The 20,167-nt window shown below is 42.4% G+C and overlaps 2 protein-coding genes and 1 long non-coding RNA gene across 5 annotated transcripts; 1 reads left to right on the top strand and 2 right to left on the bottom strand.

Moving 5' to 3' along the window:
• Positions 1-2,287: 2,287 nt before the first annotated feature.
• On the bottom strand, positions 2,288-11,857 carry LOC129356650 (casein kinase II subunit alpha'-like). Of its 3 annotated transcripts, none has more exons than XM_055026226.1 (13): positions 11,643-11,857; positions 9,071-9,447; positions 8,884-8,995; positions 8,364-8,465; positions 8,186-8,236; positions 7,996-8,055; positions 7,375-7,458; positions 6,523-6,633; positions 6,351-6,452; positions 5,118-5,218; positions 4,236-4,384; positions 3,303-3,390; positions 2,288-2,674 (listed from the first exon to the last, which is right to left on the bottom strand). In XM_055026226.1, the coding sequence occupies exons 2-12, from the start codon at positions 9,175-9,177 to the stop codon at positions 3,317-3,319; spliced, it is 1,053 nt and encodes a 350-aa protein (XP_054882201.1). In that variant the 5' UTR covers positions 9,178-9,447; positions 11,643-11,857; the 3' UTR covers positions 2,288-2,674; positions 3,303-3,316. The 3 variants fall into 3 exon arrangements, with proteins under 3 accessions (XP_054882201.1, XP_054882200.1, XP_054882202.1); XM_055026225.1 differs by having other exon boundaries at positions 11,538-11,857; XM_055026227.1 differs by lacking the exon at positions 2,288-2,674 and adding an exon at positions 2,682-3,143 and having other exon boundaries at positions 11,538-11,857.
• Positions 11,858-13,426: 1,569 nt separating this feature from the next.
• On the bottom strand, positions 13,427-16,963 carry LOC129356656 (zinc finger protein 319-like). Its single transcript, XM_055026233.1, is given in 3 exon segments — positions 13,427-15,315; positions 15,318-16,079; positions 16,850-16,963. Coding segments are annotated over 2 exon segments (1,758 nt in total). The 5' UTR covers positions 15,985-16,079; positions 16,850-16,963; the 3' UTR covers positions 13,427-14,224.
• On the top strand, positions 16,391-17,713 carry LOC129356657 (uncharacterized). Its single transcript, XR_008605436.1, has 2 exons — positions 16,391-16,833; positions 16,925-17,713. It is a non-coding gene; the product is annotated as an uncharacterized LOC129356657 (long non-coding RNA).
• The last annotated feature ends 2,454 nt before the right edge of the window (positions 17,714-20,167 follow it).

Below are 20,167 nucleotides of genomic sequence, written 5' to 3' on the forward strand. Positions count from 1 at the left end.
AGAGTAGAGCCGCTGCTCCTCCACATCGAGAGGAGCCAGTTTGAGGTGGCTCGGGCATCTGGTTAGGATGCCTCCTGTGGACACCTCCCTGAAGAGGTGTTCCAGGCACGTCCCACCGGGAAGAGGCCCCGGGAAAGACCCAGGCCACACTGGAGGGACTATGTCTCAGCTGGCCTTGGAATGCCTTGGGGTTCCCCCGGAGGAGCCGGGAAGTGGCCACGGAGAGGGAAGACTGGGCCTCCCTTCTGAAGCTGCTACCCCCGCGACCCGAACCCAGATAAAGCAGAAGGAAATGGATGGCTTGGATGACCGGCTCGGGGCGGAGCTCAAGGTAATCTTCCCCCGGGCCAAGACTCTGGTGGTGGAGTGAAGCCTGGAGAGGAAGGAGCTTGGACGGATAGGAAGGTTAAGTATTGACACACAAAGTTTGAAGGAAATCATTTGGAGAGAGAATTTATTTTTTAAACCTCTGGTTGTCAGATCTTTTGTATTCTTATATTTTGAATGTTGTAGCTGAGAAACTTTATGCTCACAAACAACAGCTGCAATGAAACCATGAACCTCCCAAATGTTGAACCAGTCCTGATTTTTTAAATAGATGAAATGCCAAAGTGGCATCTAATACTGTTTTTGGTTGTTTAGTGAAGCAGCTGAACCCAGCTGTCCTGGTTCTGATCCAGCTGTCCTGGTTCTGATCCAGATGTTTTGGTTCTGACCCAGATGTTTCGGTTCTGAGGAGGCCGGGTCTCGCGGTGCCTTCGATGGGTTTAGCGCTCATCCGCTGAAGCTCTTGAAGTTCTTGTGCTCGTTTGCTGCTTTTACTTTGACACTAAGGACGTTCGTTGGTCACGGCATTCGGTTCGGGTCGGAGCAGAACCGGGTCACGTTTTTATCTGAAAACCGGTGGATGCTTTTTAAATGCGTGGTTTGATTTTTGCGGACCGGTTGGACTTTTCTCTGCTGTGTTTACAGTTCACGTCGCCTCAGCAGGATCGTTTGAAATCTGAGCTGGCCGGCCCGTTCAGAACTTTGGCCCGGATTCTTCCAAAACAAATGCACCAACTTGTAACGCACGAATGTTGCACAAGTGTTTTCTGTTCTGGAAATACATGTTGAAGTTCCAGTGTTATTTATTAAACAAGCACTTACTGAACTCTGCGGTCCGACTCATTTCTGTCCAGTAAAACCGACAAGGCGTCTTCATTTCACGTTCAAACGCTGAAGTTCTGTACTTTTAATGTTGCTGCTATGACCAAAACGCAAAACAGATTCTTACCAACTCAACATGCTCATTTCTACAGAAGCATTCAACTGCCAGAAACTGGAAATACATTCAGGAGCAATAATAATAGCTGAGAAATATTCCTTTGAGGTTCAAACTTGTTTTTTTTGCTCTGAAGTTCTGAAAAGTCTCTGTAGCAGCTCAACTGGAAGCCATCATTGTGCCTCTTAATTTATTTACTCCATGTTGGATTTGTGTTGATATGTATTTAAAGATACTGAACTGCAACATTTCATAAACCTGACAGTTGAAGACCTTTAACATAACAGGATATTTTATGGTGTGATTATAAAACCTTAAACCTTCTTGATCTGCTCAGGTTTGTATTTTTGAAAAGCATTAATTGTAAACAGGATGAGAAATCTGTGCCTGAGTCGAGCCTCAATAACATGATGGATCATTTTACCTCTCATTGCCGATCTGTTTATGAAGCTTTATGACTCAACATATAAACACACTTTGGCTCATTATCTCAAACTAAACTCAGTTTCTGTAAAATAAAAATGAGTTCAGGCTGGATCTCCAGATGAATGTAAAAAAGAAAGAACATCAGTCATTTCTGATGTATTTAGTAAAAGTGTAATCTTTTACAAAATACTAAGTAAAAAAGTATTTTTTAAAAACTGCATAAATATTCATCCCCTTCCGGTCAGCAGTTAGTAAACTGAAGTAGATTTCATCACCATGAAGGCAAAAAACCCTCAAAACCAAAATCTGTAGATTTTCTTATTTTATGCCAAGAAATTAAATCTTGGACAATAATTTATATTTTCAGATAAAACATGTGGGAAACTGTTTTACTTCGATAGAAAGCTGCACATAAAGAGCAACCTTAAGTAATTGTTATTATATTTGAAGATAGAAACTCTTCCCTCTGATTGGTCAGTTCAGTTTGTGATTCAGCTCACAGGTTGAAGTTCGCCCATCAGCTGAACTTGAAGATTTATTTTAATGTCACAGAAACAGTGAAATCCACTCAGGGAAAGAAACCTGGACACGTTCTTTAAATAAAAACTGTTTATTCTCTTTCAATATAGCTTTTGTTCTATCATAGCAGAAAAGAGCCTCCGTGTCAGTGCTGAAACCTGGAACTGGATCTCCTGCAGCGACGGTGCGGCCGGTTTCGGATCCAGCGAGTCACTTAGTTTTAAAAACGGGTTCAGATCTGATTTCCCATCCAAATTATGAGGGGCTGCGGGTTCCCTGGGCTCTGATGGGATTGGTTTAGTCCGTCCAGTACTGATCCGTTGGTGTGTGTGTGCTGGGGTGTGTGTGTTGCGGTTGAGTGTGTGTGCTGCAAAAACTGACATCTTGCTCCAGTATGGCTGTTGATGCGGAGGCAGAGGTTTCTGCCAAGAAAAGGTTGCAAGTTGAGGTAAGAAAGATTTTTTCCTGAATGGGTGAAAAAAAAAAACTAAGTTATTAAAGGAAGACAGAAAATCTGAGTCAGATTAATAAAATAAAAACAGATTTAATAAATCCTTTAACATTTCCTGGAGCTGTTTTTAAATCCTGCCTGAGATTGTTTAGAACCGCTGTTTGGCATTATAAACATTAAACTTATATTTTGTGTTCATTACTCCTGTTGTGTTTATTTCTCCTGTGTTGAGTGATAAACAGGAGTACAACAGGACAGGACATTAATTTAGATAAAGATTTAACCCGGGAGGCATGGTGCGTTCACTGACCAGGTTTTTGAGTTCAGTAAAGGAATACTGTGACTGTTTTCATTTAAATCTAATATTAAATAAACTATTGACTCCCTGGACTGAGGTGCAAACTGGCTGCAGCAGCTGGACGGTGAAACATGTATTAGTCCGTTGATAAGAACGCCTCCGTCTAGAAGTGGAAACTCCTCTTCCTGTAATTCAGAGGTTTGTTTTGTCACGTTTAATAAAACCTCCTGGTCACAACAGATGGAGTTAAACACAGGAAGGGTGAAGAGTTTCCCGTCTGTGATGTTTTCTGCTTTTAGAGCTACATTTCTCATTTTCCATGCCAGAGGGCCACGGCGGGTTACCTGCTGTCTGGTCATCATGTTGCATTGGAGCTGCTTATTGCCTTTGTGCCGTCTGTGTTGGCGTTCGCTTGTTCCTTCACCACTGGGTCTGTGGGACAAACAAACCCAACGGGAGACGAGGAATGAGCAGGAACTTCCTGGAAACGGTTGGAACCAGAGTGTCAAGAAGACAACAGCTGTGAAGCAAAGATGAGCTCCAGTTTCTGGTCCTTTTCTCTCTGCTGAAAGATAATTCCTCTCTGGAATGCATCGCTTTACATTCTGCCATCCTTCTGTTCTCAGAAGCTTTAAAAATTCACGTTTTCCTGAAACTGGTGCAACCAGAGCTGCAGCCACGCCTTGGCTCCCTGAACGCATCGCCTGAAAGAAGAAGCTCAACTGCTGAGAATCCGACCCGTTTACTCCCAGAGACTGAGCCTGACCACTGGGTGGGAAGCAGCCGGATCCGACTGACAGATCCAGCCCAGGGAGAACCGAGAGAACCGGCCAAAAATACAAAGAAAGGAAAAAATGTCCAACTCCTATTAATATCGCAAACGTGCAAAATCTCTCCTGAGGCTGTGAGCTTTTGGAGATTAATCTCAGAATTTCCTACAAAACATTGAAAATGTAAAAAAACTTTTGACTTCGGCTTTTTTTTTTTTTAGATTTTGAACAAATTTTAAATAAACCAAATTAAGCTACTAAACCAAACGGGGTTATTTGCCCTGCGACTACTTTTGATACCCCTGAACTAATCGTTCAACAGATTTCAAAATAAATTAACTAATAAGTCCAATAACATGAAAACTTTGGTTTCTTTCTGAAACAGTAATTATTTTTAAAAGTTTTCTTATGAAATACTTTGAGAAACCCTCCTGGTGCTTTAGAAGCAATCCATTTGGGGGAAATCCGCCCAACCTGGCAACCCGGCAGTGTGCTGCAGGTACTGACAGAAGTAGTTGTGGCGCATGGCCTCGGCCGCCGTCAGCCGCTGCTGGTGGTCGTAGCGCAGCAGCTTGTCCAGCAGGTCCAGCGCCTCCGGACTCACCAGGTGCTGGTTCTCCGACTGGATGAACTGCTCCCAGCGCTTCCGCGACTGCCTGGAACCACAGCGCCCCCCACAGTCAGCCACGGTATGGTCCACAAATTACAACAGGATTTATATGTAACAAGGCAAACAAAACATAATCTGGCTGCACAACTAAAACGGTTCAACTTTAATCTCAAGCTTCGTCCAGCCGTCAGTATTAAGACGAGAAAACTACAAGGTTTGAAATTAAAAGGAATAAAATTGTAATAATATCAGAATAAAGTTGTAATAATTCAAGAAATAATCAGAACAATAAGTGGATATGATAACATGTGAATAAAGTTGTAGTACTACAATCCCATATTTGGAAACGTTCCACATTTTTTAGCTAGCAGACTGACAAAAAACATCCAAGAAAGAAAATGAGATCCATTTGCAGAAATCCAATCCAGACTATGATGCTGCCACCGCCACCCATTCGGTTACCCGGTGCTCCTGGGGTTTATTTGGCTTCATTTGGTTTCATCATCACATTTGGATGCAAACCAGGAGAACAGCGCCACCTGTTGAACCCAACCAGCACCTGCTGGACGTTCCTGCAGCGCCTTCACCAGTTTAGCAGAAACATTCAGTAAATTGTACACATCTGTAACGCCTTGGACATTTGTTGTACCCTCACCCTGACTGATACCTTTACATAACGACAGAAACGTGACTCCAGAGTTCATAAAACTGATCGAAATCATGAAAAATAGAAACAAAAGAACATGTCTGGGTCAGAACCGGGTCGGATCGGTACTCACTGTCCCAGCAGGTCTTTGAAGCGAGTGTCCAGTTCTATGTGATACTTGTGCAGGTAGCCGAACAGTTCGTCGGTGCCGAGAACTTTGGCGATGCGGACCAGCTGCAGAACGAACGAACAACACACACACACACACACACACACACACACACACACACACACACACACACACACACACACACACACACACACACAGTCAGGCTGAGTTCGAACCGTCTGCATGTTTCCCAGAAACTGAAGGTTCTTGTTTGCAGCTGTTTGATTCGTGAAAAAAAGCGGCGCAGCGTCCAATAACAGGTTTTATGAAACCCAAAATTCAAAAAAGTAAAAGCTGCAGAGCTGAAATTAGTTGACATAAACATCAACTACTTTAGAATAAATATTAACTGGAGTATAGAGACTCTAAAAAAAGCAATTTCCTGACAGAACAACACAATCAGCAATGGAGCCAAAATCACTAAAAATATATAAAAACATTTTGCATTTTAGATAAAAAAACCAAAACATTTTTTTCTATAATTTTCCACTCAGAACTCCAGTTTTCAATCAAGTTTATCTGTGTGGCCAGTTCAAAGTGCTTTACACATGAAAAATAAAAAGCCATAAAACATCACACAACCACCAATTTGAAAACAATGTTACATTTCGTCGCGTGTCCATCCTTAAAATAATCAATACATGTCAAATATGTTGAACCAGGTGAAGTTATAATCTCACCTGGTTCCAATTATTAAAGGAAATGAAATACATTAAATTGTAGGTTATTAGGGACATTGTAAAAAAGCAGTAAATTTCAGCCATAAATATGTTGATGTCTGAAATTCAACATAATTATGCTGTTAGCAGCGGCTAAGAGCTGGAGTTACTTTTAAATGTATATTAAATGACTCTTTATTGTTTTATCCAGAGTTATGAAGAGCCACTGCAGGTTGCAGCTCATACAGCAGCTTTGAGGGATTCAGTGGCGCCCCCTGCTGACTCAATACTAGTCAGGTTTCCACAATCACAACAACAAACGAAATTTTTTTATAAAAATGCAGCATTTAAAACTCCTGAAGTCCTTCAGCATGACAGTAATTATTTAAATCTTCACATATATTTATAAGTTAATACACAAAGATATTTGCATTAGAAACTAGACTAAAATACTGGGTGAGATGTGTTGTTGGGTGTCAGATTTCCCACGTTTCTCTGCGTTGTGTAACGTGTGGATTGTTTCCGGGGCGACGCCTACCTGGTCATAGTTGTCCTGGCCGTGGAAAAACGGCTCCTTCAGGAAGATCATGCTGGCCAGCATGCAGCCGAAGCTCCACATGTCCAAACTGTAGTCATACATCTGCAAAAACGTCCGCAGAATGAGACCATCGGAGCCGTTTAAGAACGAGATTTAACTCAGATGAACTAACCTGATAGTCCACTAGCAGCTCAGGGCCTTTGAAATAGCGAGACGCCACCCTGACGTTGTATTCCTGAGCGGGATGGTAGAACTCGGCCAAACCCCAATCGATGAGACGAAGCTGCAGCACAACAGACTCCATTAGTCCACAAACTGACCAGCGACGGTCATCAGCGGCGCAGCGACAGGGCCAAGAAAATGAAAATAAAGCCACAATATTATGACTTTTTTCTCTAAATATTCAGATTTATTCTCATGACTGTCGCATCACCACTTTAGTCTGGCAAATTATGATTTTATTCTCAAAATATTCACATATTATTTTTGTAATACGACTTTTTTCTTGTTTTTTTTTCACTTTATTCCTGTAACGTTACTTTATTTTTGTAATATTACGTCTTTATTTTAGTAACTTTGTTTTCGCATTATTGTAACCTTATGCTGGTATGTTTTTGTCTTCATTTTTGTTATTATTTCATGACTGAATTCTTTTTTTAATCGGCTCTAATAATCTGTCATATTATTTAACTTCAGACGAGTAAAAACATGTTTTTGTCTTTTCATAATCTTTAAATATAAAACTATAAACTACCAGAACAGAGTCAAAATAAAACCAGAATAAAGGTGTAATATTACACCTCAGACAGTGAGAAACAAAATGTGTATTTATTATTTTATCATATTTAAATATCTGGTTTCAACTGTAAATAAACTTCATTAGAACCCGGTGCCATTTGAATATTAAGCACTTCCAGACCTTTAAGCACTTTCCAACCTTGAAAATGCCTGATTAAAACTCAGCCCTGTTGATTCAGCAGCTAAATGATCATTTTGGGAGGAAGAGGAGGAAGAGGAGCAGCACCTTCCTCAGCTGGTGGTCGATCATGACGTTGTGCGGCTTCACGTCCCGGTGCATGATCCCCATGCTGTGGCAGTAGTCCAGAGCCTGCAGCAGAAACAAATCATCGTTTCCTCCTCAGACAGAAATAATGACACATTTATTTAACCGTCTGGAACCAAGCAGGACCAGCAGGACCTTCATCAGGTTTACTTCAGTAGATTCATTTCTTTTTTCTCCACCGTATGTTTTTCATTTTTACTGTTTCTCTGAGTTGAGTTCAATTTCTGGATACGTTACACAATGCAACTAATTTTCACTTCATGAAGAATAAAAACGCACCAAACAGATATCTTCATGTCATAGTGAGACCTCCTGTTCATAAACCAGCTTTGTTGTTCTAATATTTTCCATCTGCAGCCATTTGAAGATCAATAAGATGCAGTAAATACTTTATACAGTCTACAGACGTACTTCACCTTTTGATCAAATCATTTTTAGTGGAATAATTTCTTGTATGAGTGTTTTATTGTTACTAAAATCAATATTTCTTGTTCGTTCCATGTTTCTGTCGCCGAGTTTTTACTCTTTTTGTCCTCCATAGATCCTGGAAGTGGCGGTTAAGCTTCGTACAGCTGATCTCACCTTGAGCAGCTCATACATGTAGTAGCGAATGTCGTAGTCGGTCAGCTTCTGGTACAGCTCCTGCAGAACGACAAGAGACACTCGAGTTTTAGCCGTTAGCCGCCAGAGGCTTCTACGCTAACAGGAAGTCATTCTGTTAGCTGCCTGTCGGTGCATGGAGGGTAGTGTGGAGCCAGCCCAACTCAAGTACCTTAAAATCTGTGTTATTGATGAACTCAAAGACAAGTGCTGGCGTTCTGGACTGCAAAGAGAAAACGACAAACACGGACAGCAGCTGCAGGTAAGTGGAGATCATTAGCCGGACTGGATTACGGCGGCCATGCAGCGATGCGGGCGGCCGGCGGGCCGGGCGCTCCGCTCTCACTCACCACCGGATCTTTGACCGTGTCCACCAGGCGGATGATGTTGGTTCCGCCTCGTAGGTTTTCCAAAATTTTAATTTCCCGTTTGATCTTCTTCTTCTTGACAGGCTGAGGAGCAGAAACCAGGATTTAACCAACAGGGAAACGAAATGAGAGGAAGCTCTGGCTTAGCCTGAAGCCTGGAAAGGCTGGTCATGTTCACATGTTCAACGTTTAAACAGTTTCACAAAGAAAAACCGAAAAAATACGACAAACCCGAGTCTGAGCAGAACAGTTTCCCCTGATTCTTAAATCAAACTCAGCCTGACTGAACGTTTGGTTTTCTGCTACCTGCCGGGTTTGACATCCAGGTTTTGCTTTATTTGGTAATTTGGTGATTTCAGGAGCCTAAAAAAGCTAACTGGTGTCGGACACAGATTAAATAGCAGCTTTTATTTGTAAATGTTCAGTTTAAAAGTACTTGTTTCCGTTTCCTGATTCTCATTCATCTGCAGCAGTGAGGATGAGGATGATGAAGAGTTCTCACCTTGAGGATTTTCACCACCACCTTCTCGTTGTTTGTAACGTTTATCGCCTCAAACACTTCGCTGTACTTCCCTCGGCCCAGTTTGCGCACCAGCTGGTAGGTGTCTTGGTTGCTGAGAAGAGCAGAAACAACTCGCTGTTACCATGACAACGACGTCCTTGCGGCGCTGCTCGGTGCGCCGCCTCACCTCCAGTTTGGCACGTGTGCGTCGTAGTCCCAGTACTCCCGGTTCTTCTGCGTGTTGACGTCGGTGTAAACCCGAGCCTTGCTGCTGGCCGGCGAGGATCCGGGCATCGCTGGCGTTGAGGCTCCGCGTCCCGGACCGTCTCCTCCCTCGTAATACTCGTCGGCTCGATAGCGGAAAGCAGCGCAGCGGCTGTGCAGGGTCTGCGGCTCTAAGGTCGCCCCGCTGTGCTTACCATTGGCTTTGGCGGCTCGAGGCCTGACAGGGAAGGCGGCGGGCCGGTCCGGGGCGGCCGCGGTGCAGAACGACAACGCTACGATCACTGAGTGAGTGAAGCTCCTGAGCAGGATATTGGGAAGGATGGGATGGAGAACCGCCAGCTGCAGGGAGAAACAGGAGGCCTTACAGTCCGCCTGGAGGAACACCATCTGACCACTCAAAACATTTTATTTACACTGAAGAAGACGACATCCACCAGCACGCACTGTCAAACTGTGAGCTATGGGCGCCACCTGGTGGTCATCATGGTACTGCATGTAAACTAATGTTTATGTTTAAAATTGATAAAGGATGCATATGTCCAGCCCTGGTCACTGAAAAGCTGAAGATACCGGTGGACAGAAAACAAATCCAGAACCGTCACCATACGTTCTGCTGGACGATACATTGTCCCAGAAGTTATTGCAATAAACGATAATATTGTTGGTTTGAGACCATTTTCAAGCAACATATTCTAAGATCAATAAACTTTCACTTCTAGTGAACATTTAACACTGGAAGATATTTTAAATATCGCAAACAAATAAACAAATAAAATGAATTATGAAGTCTCTGCAAACAAAATCATTCTTCAAAAAAAGCCTAGTTGAGACCAAAACACCAGACCCAAGACTTTCATCATCCAGCTGTTGGTAGAAAGAGAAAAATGATGAATCATGGAAACTGAAATTAAAGAGCAGTTTTCATTTATTATGCAATTAATGGATTTATTTCTTATTGCAATAAGCAATAAGAAATGTATGTCTGCAGGAATATTTTTCAGTTTCTCTGAGTGAGATGTAGAACATTTTTATAACACTATAATGTTATATAGCATGACACCGGCACGCTGTGCTGAGTGTCGCTGCGCCCCGCGCTGACTAACTGGCGAAAAGGTGATCGATTAAATAATTAAACGCTTCATTCTTGGCATTTAAAACAGATATTATTATGTTACTGATTTGTTTTCTCTCAGTCTGTGAAAACCAAAATTAGATCAACTTAAAGGTACATCTTAAAAAATAATGAACTTTAAAAACACATGTTCTCAATCTATAAATAAATCAAACTTGATTTGACTTCAGGTGGGAAGATTCTGGATTAAATCTAATTCATATCTGTCTGAACGGAACGATGGATAATGGTGAAACTAACACCTATTAATAATATTTGATCTAATTTCCAAAATTCTTGTTTCAAAACCTCTTTCTTGACAAAAAAAAGTGTGGACAGTTAAAGTTAGCGAGCTGGTTTAGAAAAACAGTCAAAAAATATAAAATAAATCACAAAACAGTGAGATTATCCATTAGCATCATATCTAAACACTGCAACCATCACAACTACAGACTGTCAAAGATCCAGGTTTCCACAGTTTGAATGTGTAAACAGCAGTGCAGTGACACATGACCTCATGACTGGCTTAAATCAAAACAGGCAGGTAAACAGTCTAACTGTAATGACCAATTCTTAGTCCAGATGTGTGAGGATGGTTTTGTTTTGTCTTACTGCTTCTGGATATTTTGGGGTTTTATTGCAATAAAACAAAACAAATCTTAGCAAATATCAATGAAGCCAACCAGGTATGAATGGACAAGAGAAAACAACTACAGTATGGAAAACATGGGCCTATTTAAGCTTAAAATCAAGTTAAATTAATATGCAGCTGGATGAAATTCCTTTGAGCCTCATTATGAGCTGTTAACCACTTCATATTATGAATCTTTATAAAAATATTTATACAAATAAGTACTATAAGAAATCGGATTTGGTAACTTCTGATTTAATTTGAATGATGCTTTCTATTTCTACTCAAACAGAGAGAAACAGACGCGCCTTTTAACCGTTATGAACTGATAATGCTCAGTTAAATTGCTGTAATTAAAGCATCTTTTCGGGCAGATTTCTCATTTTAAGTCCTGTTTCTGGGCCTTTTAACGCTCAATCATCGTCTGGTTTCTCTTCAGTCTGAAAAGCTATTTTATTTTGCATCTGAATTCGGGTTTTGGTGAGAATCAAAGTGAAAACCCATCCATAACACCGGGGACTAGTCGTAACTCTGAGGCGGGATTAGTTAGCATTATCTGTGATGAACTCAACCAGCGCTAACCAGGCTAACTAGTAACGGTAGCCTAGCCGCATAAAACCGCTCAAAAAGCGCAAAGTTTCACCCAGAACTGTGGCGTGACAGAGAAAATACACCAGCTAGACTCACCTGGGTGTCCCCACGCAGCTCAAACCGATCACACTATCAATCAATTTGATCGATTAGTGGCGTAGTTTCTGTAAGCTGAGAGAGAAGCTAAAGCTAGCTGCTAACCTCGAGCGCAGAGAGGCTCCTCCGTCATCAACGGTCGTTCGCTCGCGACTCGCGCTGCGCTGTCCTCGCGGCGATACGAGCCGAACTTGGGTTTCCAGATGATCGATGAGGTGATTGGCTTATTGATCCCGGCAGATGGGCGGTGGTGGAGGTGTCTCCATCAGGGGCTGCTCTTCACCTCTGCAGTCAACATCACCCGGAAGCGAACCGCGCAGAGGATCCATCACCACAAACAGCAAAAACATTCAATTTACCATTTAAATCAGAAACTAAATGATTTAAATCTGTTTCTCAATAAAATACGGTTTAAAAATGAGGGTTTAATTAGAAATGACCTACTACTAAATGTTCAAATTAAATATGCAAAATTGTATTTAATTTTTTAACTTATGTTTTTAAAATGTAGACATGTACTACATATATGGAGACATATACGAGAAAATGTCAGATTTTGTAAGTATATTTATATATATATATATATACACACACACTCATATGCATTTTAAAGACTGTCGATTGATTAAAAATATTTAATGAAAGGATGTTTGGTTTAGGTGAGGAAACTGTTAAAAATGTCTGGACAACCAAACAATAATAGCATGTTGTCCACAGTTGAGTATGAATGAATTGCAAATTGTTTTTATTATTACCATTTTTATAAAGATAATTATCATTTATGCATGTTCTTGACGCAAAAGATCCCAGTAAAACAAAAACTAAAAAAAAATGAAATAAAATTGAAGTTTCTTGTTGACAAAATGGTGGATAAATGTTTTACAGAATTTTGCAGAGGCGGAGCAGCTTATCATAAGGGCGGTTTATTTTAATATACAGTATGAACAGGGTTTATAATGATATTCTTACGCTTCGATAAAGTCCAACTGGAGCTTCTGAAGCGGACTCACCAGGATTCAAACCATGGCACTCAGTCCCACCCTGTAAACCCCTCAAGTCCACGACTCCAAAATCTTTCCTTTAAATATACTGCAAAGATTGTACAGAATATAAATCCACACAGTAAACTAAAGTACACACATATTTTTCTCTTTTTTCTTACCTTTATCCTTGGTAAAAACCAACACATAAGTGGCAAGTTTTACTCTGATTTTTAAGTCCTGTTGGACCAGGAGGAGGCTAGGATTCAGTGGAGACAATACAAGGCCAATTCTTAAAAACAAATAACAATACTCAATAATAATAATAATAATATCAATAATAATAATAACTTTTGTTATATCTAAAACTAATGCAACTACATCTGTGGCAAGTGAGCAACATAATGCTTCGTGGGGTTAAACCTTGTGATATTTCCGGTGGAAATGAAGCTCATTCAGAGTGAATAAAAAAGCAGGTAACATAAGCACTATACAGTTGTCAGAGTTTACATCGCGTATACACACAATCTATAATATAACAGAGTAGACTATTCCATGAATCAGTAGTCATAAATATTACACTGTGCATATTGCACAAGTCAAGTGTTTCTACGACATGATAGGTACGCGGATTAGTTACCTACATGTCGCTTGTTTTAATACAAAGATGCAACAACACAGATTTTATAGGAGACGGGCTGTACAGTTTCACAAATCCATGTGAAGTCTTTTCTTCTTCTTCTTCCTCTGAGGATGTCCTAAATAAAGCAAAGCTATCATACAATTATACTAATGTGGGAGAAGAATCCATGCACAAACAGATGGATCTACGTTCTACTGACGTGTTTGCTTTCAGCTTCACCGGACGTTAAATAAAAAAAACGAGTGAGCAGGAAGAAAAACTAATAATAATAATAATAACAACAATAATAAGAATAATAAAAGGCACATGGATTGAAGAGGAGTCGACACAAATGGGATGACTGTCTGGAAACGAGAGCCATCGTTCTCAACAACGGTTACGGAACAAACAACCACATGCAACCACAGACTACGGTCCCAGACTTTACAGAGAAAACCGTCCAACTTTCACATCAATTTCTTTCTGCTCTAGTTTTTGTTCTTCAAAAAGAAGAGGGATCCCGGCTCCTTACGGCGGCGACTGAGGGACGATGGAGATGGAAAGCGCAAGAGGAGGAGTAAATTTACGCCACAAAACTTAAGAAATTTTGAGTAAAAACTGGAATTTTTCTGAAAAATTAATGGAATTCACTGAGGTCCAAAATTTATTTGCAAAAAACAAACTAAGGAACTTTGTAATTAAAAAAAAACAAAAAAAGTATTTAATTTCAGAGCTTTGAAAGTCAAAAGTTGAGCTGTTTTGTTGTGTTTTTGTTTTTTTGCAAACTTTTGTCTTTGAGCTTGGAAATCTACATGTGAAATTCAACATTTTTGAGTTTCTCTTTGCAAATTTTCAATTTTGAGCTTCGACATTTCAGTGCGTTTCTCAAATTTATAATTTTTTTTTCTCTCAAACTTTTAAGTTTTGGAGCTCAGAAATGTTCAAATTTTTTTGTAACATTTCTGATATTAATTTAAAAATTTTCTGGGCAGAAATCTACTCTCCCCCTATCTACGATGCTCGTAATGCGCCGCCGTACGATTCCCCCCTCTGTGTCTTGGATTAACTGGGAGTGTTTTCGGGGTTCATTGGATGCACGGCGCTTCGGGGAAGTTCTCGTTCTCCGCTGTGTGCTGCACCGTGTGCTCCTGCAGCGCTGTGAGGTCGACGAAGCGCTCCCCACACCACACGCATTTAAACTGCGTCTCCCGTGAATGCACGCTCTGGTGCTTGGCCAGGTGCTCCCGCTGCTTGAAGCTCTTGTCACAGTTGGCGCATTTGAAGGGCTTCTCGCCCGTGTGGACCCGGCGGTGCCGCTGCAGCTCTGAGGAGTACCTGAAGCGCTTCTCGCAGTCGGGACACTTCAGCGGCTTCTCCCGCGTCGGGTCGCAGCGGTGCTGGACAAACTCGGATGACGACACGAAGCGCTTGTCGCACAGAGAGCACTTGAGCGGCTTCTCCGTGCAGTGAGTGCTTTGGTGCCGCTGCAGCGTGGAATTCTTTTTGTAACCTTTGCCGCACACGTCGCATTTGTACGGCTTTTCCACCTCACCACCACATTTGTGCCGCAGCAGCTCCCCCGACTGGCTGAAGGACTTCTGGCAGGATGCGCATTTGAAGAGCGACTCCATGCCATGGACCTGCTGGTGGTAGAGCAGATGCGACGGCTGCAGGAAGCCCTTGTCGCAGAGGTTGCACTTGAACGGCCGGTCGGCGGGGTTCTTGTGCGTGCGGCGGTGGCGCACCAGAGCGTACTGCTGCTTGAAGCTCATCTGGCACTCGTCGCATTGGAAAGGGCGCTCCTCGGAGTGCGTGCGCTCATGCTGCCGCAGGTCGGACGGCCGCTTGAAGCTCTTCCCGCACGAGCCACAGCGGAACGGCCTCTCGCTCTCCGGCTGGCACTGGTGGTGCAGGAGCTCCGACGACTCTTTGAAGTGCATCTCGCATAAATTGCACTTGAACAGGTGTTCGCCCGAATGCGCGTACATGTGCCGCACCAGGTGGGAGCGGTGTTTGAAGCTCTTCTCGCATACAGCGCACTTGTACGGCCGCTCGGAGCTGTGCGTGCGCTGGTGGTGCGCCAGATGCGATGACTGGCTGAAGCTTTTGTCGCACGTGTCGCATTTGTATGGCTTCTCCCCCGTGTGGATCCGCTCGTGGCGCGTCAGCTCCGACGATGGCGGAAGGACTTGTGGCACACGGAGCACTTGTACGGCCGGTCGGGTGCAGATGCCTCAAACGTTGGCGGTGAGGCGGCACTGATGACCGCACCGCCGCCGGAACTCTCGCCGCTGGAGGGCTGCTGCGGATTGGCAGCAGACGAGGTGGGCGTGACGTTCCCAGATCCAGGCCGGTACGTCTTCTCGCATATGGAGCACTTCATCGGGTTGTTACCGTGCGAGTTATGATGCTGTGCCAGCGAGGTAAGCAACGAGAAGCCCATTTTGCAGACACCGCACACGAACGGCTTCTGCTCCACCTGAACGCACTGGTGCTCCAACAAGTCGGTCGCCTGACTGAAGATCTTCATGCACTGCGTGCACTGGAAGGAGCGGTCCTGCGTCACCATGCACTGGTGCTCGTGTGGGTTGGCCAGGTGGGAAATGTCGTGGCCGCAGGCGCCGCATTTATGCCCTCTGTCGGCCCCTACCTGCAAGGAGGCCTGCTGCGCTTGGACAACGTGCTGCTGCTGATGCTGAGGCTGCTGCAGGGAGGCGTCTGGCTGCAGGACGACACCGTACACGGTGCAGCTCAGAGAGTTGTCGCCTGCCTGAGGGAGAGTGTGCACAACAGAGGGTGGAGCCACTGCATGCTGCTGCTGCTGCTGCTGCCATGCTTCCGTCATCCTGGATGCAGGGAGGATTATATCCCAAATTTGACACAAGGACGGATGCAGCTGCAGGAAAGTCTTTAATGGATCGCTCAGTGTCTGGAGAAATCCTGGAGGGGGGCGCATAGTAAAGAGAAAAATAAATAAACAAAATAGCATGAAATAATGTAAGTATTTAAACCAAAACAATGTCAAACAAAGTCATAATAAATTCAATGTGATATAAAAAATGAATAAAATACTTGTAAACAACTGTGCTAAGTGTTATTTCTGTTTGCAGCTCACGACTGTTTGATCTTAGGAGTAAAGAAAACCCTTGAGGTGTCACTTCGTCAAAGTAGCTTTCGCTCCAGAAAGAAAACAGAATCAATGGGCTCGGTCTATTTCCTGGAGCGCTAATCGGACGTTTAAGGTTCTAATTTTTGATACACTTTTAAATTTGGGTTTTTGTAAAAGTGCTAATAACAACGCTCGTTGTTTGAAGATGTGATTTCTTTCACGGTTTCAGAGTTAGCCATAAAACGTTTGTGTTGTAGGATGTAGTTCGATGTTAGCATGCTAGCTGCTAACGGCTGAAGCTTCCTCTCATTTGAAAAAATAAAAGGAGAATAACATCCGGGGTTTCAAAGTGATCAAGTACAAAAACAAGCCGTTTTCTAACTATGACGGGCGTCTGGAGCGCTGCAGCTTGTAAGCGACACGGCGGAAGCTGGATGAACGGCTGGTTTGAAGCGAGGCTAAGTGGCGGAGGGAGCCCACATCAGAGCAGGCCTTTCCGGAGCTGCAGGGGGAAAAATCCGCCTCCTGCAGCCGAGCCTCCTCGCATCCGCTAAAACGAACAAACCCGCAACCGGAGCCACAACGGTCCGCCAGAACTCACCGTAGTTCCTTATCGACGCTCCTTGTCGCAGTCTCTAGTTTGCGCTCGGTAACCGTGGGTGTTTTCGGTTCTCAGACCGGCGGCGGCGGAGGGGATGCGGTCGAAGCCGGACGCCATCCTCCAGCAGACGGACGGACACCGGAAACCGCCACGCAGCGACCCGCTGCCGCTGTACTGCAGCAGCTACAGCCGCTTCATGTCGGAGGAGAGCCTGCAAGTGGCTAAAAAGGAGCTCCGGCGGCAATAATCGCCTTTCAGCTTCCGTAAAATTGCTTTCAAACTCGCACAAAGGCGAACTGGAGCTGGTGAAAATAATACGAGGTGCAGTTCCAGCTTTTGAACACCAGGGGTCGCTGTATTGCCCAATGTAACCGCAACCAAGTTAAAAACGACTCAGTTGTTTTAAAGTCCTGCTGCTTTTTTCCTGTTTGTAAACCAATAACAAAGTTTAACTTCTCAAGATGGTTACAATTCCTCATTTTCAGATTTTAGTTATTTTTCGTGGAGAAGTTCTCATGAAGTTAATACTTAATTTTCCTACAACTTTATTCTGGTAATATTACGAAATTATACTGTTGATATGTGTTGATATGTCCCAAAGACTTTATTGTGTTATTACAATAAAGTCTTTATTGGGGGAATCTGTTCATATGATTCCCCCAATAAAATTATAGCTCTATTATTGTATTATAACAAATTTATTATGGCCAAATGATGACATTATTCTAGTATTATTCCAACTTTATTCTAAAATTGCTAAAATTACGACTTTATTCTGGTGAGATTACAGCTTTACTCTGATAAAATTATAACTTCTCATATTTTCACGACTGTCGGTAAAATTATAAATGTATTCTGGCATTATCAGTTTTTGTCCTTGTATTATTTATGACATTCTCTGTATCTGTCGGTCCTGACACTTGTTTGACTAAGAAATAGTCATACTTTTTTTTATTTTGTCAGGTTAAAACCACAAACTTTGACGTACCTCACTGGACTTTTATACTTAAGACCAAAACAAAGTGGTGCCTAATAGAGAAGTGGAAGAAAATTGGAACATTATTTGCAAACCTTATAATGAATGGAGATTTGAAAAGTGTGGTGTAGGAGCTATTTTTAATCAGCTAATAACTGATCACCACAGACAGGCTCCTGGATATATGAATGATATAACAACACATTTTCCCCTCTCAATTATTAAGGTTGCTATTGGTTTTGAAATAATCTTGTAGCAAAAGTTCTGTTTAGTTTGGGTTTCTGTCCCATTTCTTTGAGGATTTTCTAGTATGAACAGCTCTGAGACTTGTTTCAAGTGTGTTTAAAATTTTTATGCTTTTATTTCACCGTTTGAGATTTGTGAAACTTTTACTTAAGTTAAAAAGGGTATTCTATGAAATATTGCATATCATATCTACCTAATTCCGTAAACGGTAGAAGCAGAATTTTTCATTAGCTTCTACTAAATACTGTGTTGATATAGGACGTTAGCATCAGCTGTGTTGTCATATGCTTCAGCTTTAGCAGAGCTGATGCTTTAAGATTAGCACAAATCACTTTTAGCTAGCACCACTGGCAAAACTGAAAAAATAAGTTAAACGGGGGAAATCATGCTAGCACTTCAGATCAGTTGAAGTTGAGTTGATTTTGTGTTAGCTGTTTGTTTTTGAAAAGCTACAAATTAATAATATTTTTCCCCTGACTGAGCTTCACTGGGTGTGTTTGGATCTGTGTAGAGGAGAAGAATCGGGGGCTCGTCCCGGACGGGAACATGTAAATGATGTCAAAATTATCTTATGTAATGTTTTAACGAGCTGTGCACACCACTGGCAAAAAAAGAAGGCATCGATATTGGGGGAATATTATCAGGGCACTTCAGATGATTTAAAGTTGGCTTGATAACATTTTAGTGGTTTATTTTTCTGAAAAGTTACAAATTTATATTTTTTTCTCTGACAGATTCATTTCATGCGGAGCAGCAGAATTGGTTATGCCAAAATTACATTTTTGCTCGAGGCTTGTAGTTTTTCAAGGGCAAATATAATTTGAGCAGAAGTTAACGCTTTAGCATTAGCTGCCACAAATACGGGTGATGTTACAGCTAATGCTACAGTGTGGATATAGCACTTTAGCATTAGCTTTCATTGAATACTGTGCTAGTGTAGTATATAGCAGAATTGGGGGCTCGTCCAGGATTTGTTGAAACCGGAAGTATACCAGACTGAAACAATAACCACACCAAGTCTGTTAATTTCAAACATTATATTATTTTCTCCACGTTGACTTTGAAACAACCTCATAAACCAAAGAGTAAGAAAGAGCATGCTCGGGCATGCAATGATGTCACAACATGATGATGCCACCGGGTGCGAAGTATAAAACATACAGTAGCAGAGAGTTTGTTCTTCGTATCATTCAGAAACTCGGGGACGTCTTGGTACCCGCTGAGAGGTAAAAGCTAGCGTTTATTTTACACCGCCCTCTGCGCCCAGCCCTGCCCCGCCGAGAGGGGAGGAGCTCACAGACCGACACCAGATTGAGCAGGCTAAACAAACATGCTGGAAGGAAGTAAATAAATAAATATATAATTAAAATAAATACATAAATCTCATCCGGACCAGAGTGTGTCTGAAAATGACGCGACTGATCCAAAGAGGAGGGGTGGCGAGGAGAGACAAAACAGTGCATGCCATTTTAGGATAAAGACGGGAGGCGGAGCTCTCCTCTAAGCCCTGCCCACATTTAGTGTTTTTTTTTTTGTGTGTTTTGTTTGTTTGTGTTTTAAATCACGGTCCGGTTAGAAATTAACATTTCAGAGGGGGAATGAATAAATACGAGGCACTCAGCATTCTCTCTTGTCTTGCAAACTGCAAAAAGTAACAAATTCAGATAATAATGACACATCGACATATATATTAGAATTAGTGGTTATAACATAACAGTCTCCAGGCTGTACAAAGGGGCTGAAACCTCCTCGGTTACTTTATTCTCTGCGTGCTGATGTGTGTGTGTGTGTGTGTGTGTGTGTGTGTGTGTGTGTGTGTGTGCGTGTGTGTGTTTGGAAGTATTAATCCCACCCACTTTTATTCTTCATCGTAAATTCAAGCGTGTGCTTGCGTCCGATTCGGGGAATCAAAACGCGAATGACGGATGAAATGCGGGGAGGGCGGAACCGAGGCGATTTAAAGGGATAGAAACACAGCCTCATGCAACGGCTGAAAACAAAAAGATGATGACAGAGCCCTTTAAAATGGATCTACTCTTGCAGCATAGTTTTGTACGTAGCGCATAGTGCCGATAGACTGGAGAGGGAGGAAGGGG

Source organism: Poeciliopsis prolifica, unplaced genomic scaffold (assembly GCF_027474105.1).
Source record: "Poeciliopsis prolifica strain line A6 unplaced genomic scaffold, Auburn_PproV2 SCAFFOLD183, whole genome shotgun sequence".
NCBI lineage: Eukaryota > Metazoa > Chordata > Actinopteri > Cyprinodontiformes > Poeciliidae > Poeciliopsis > Poeciliopsis prolifica.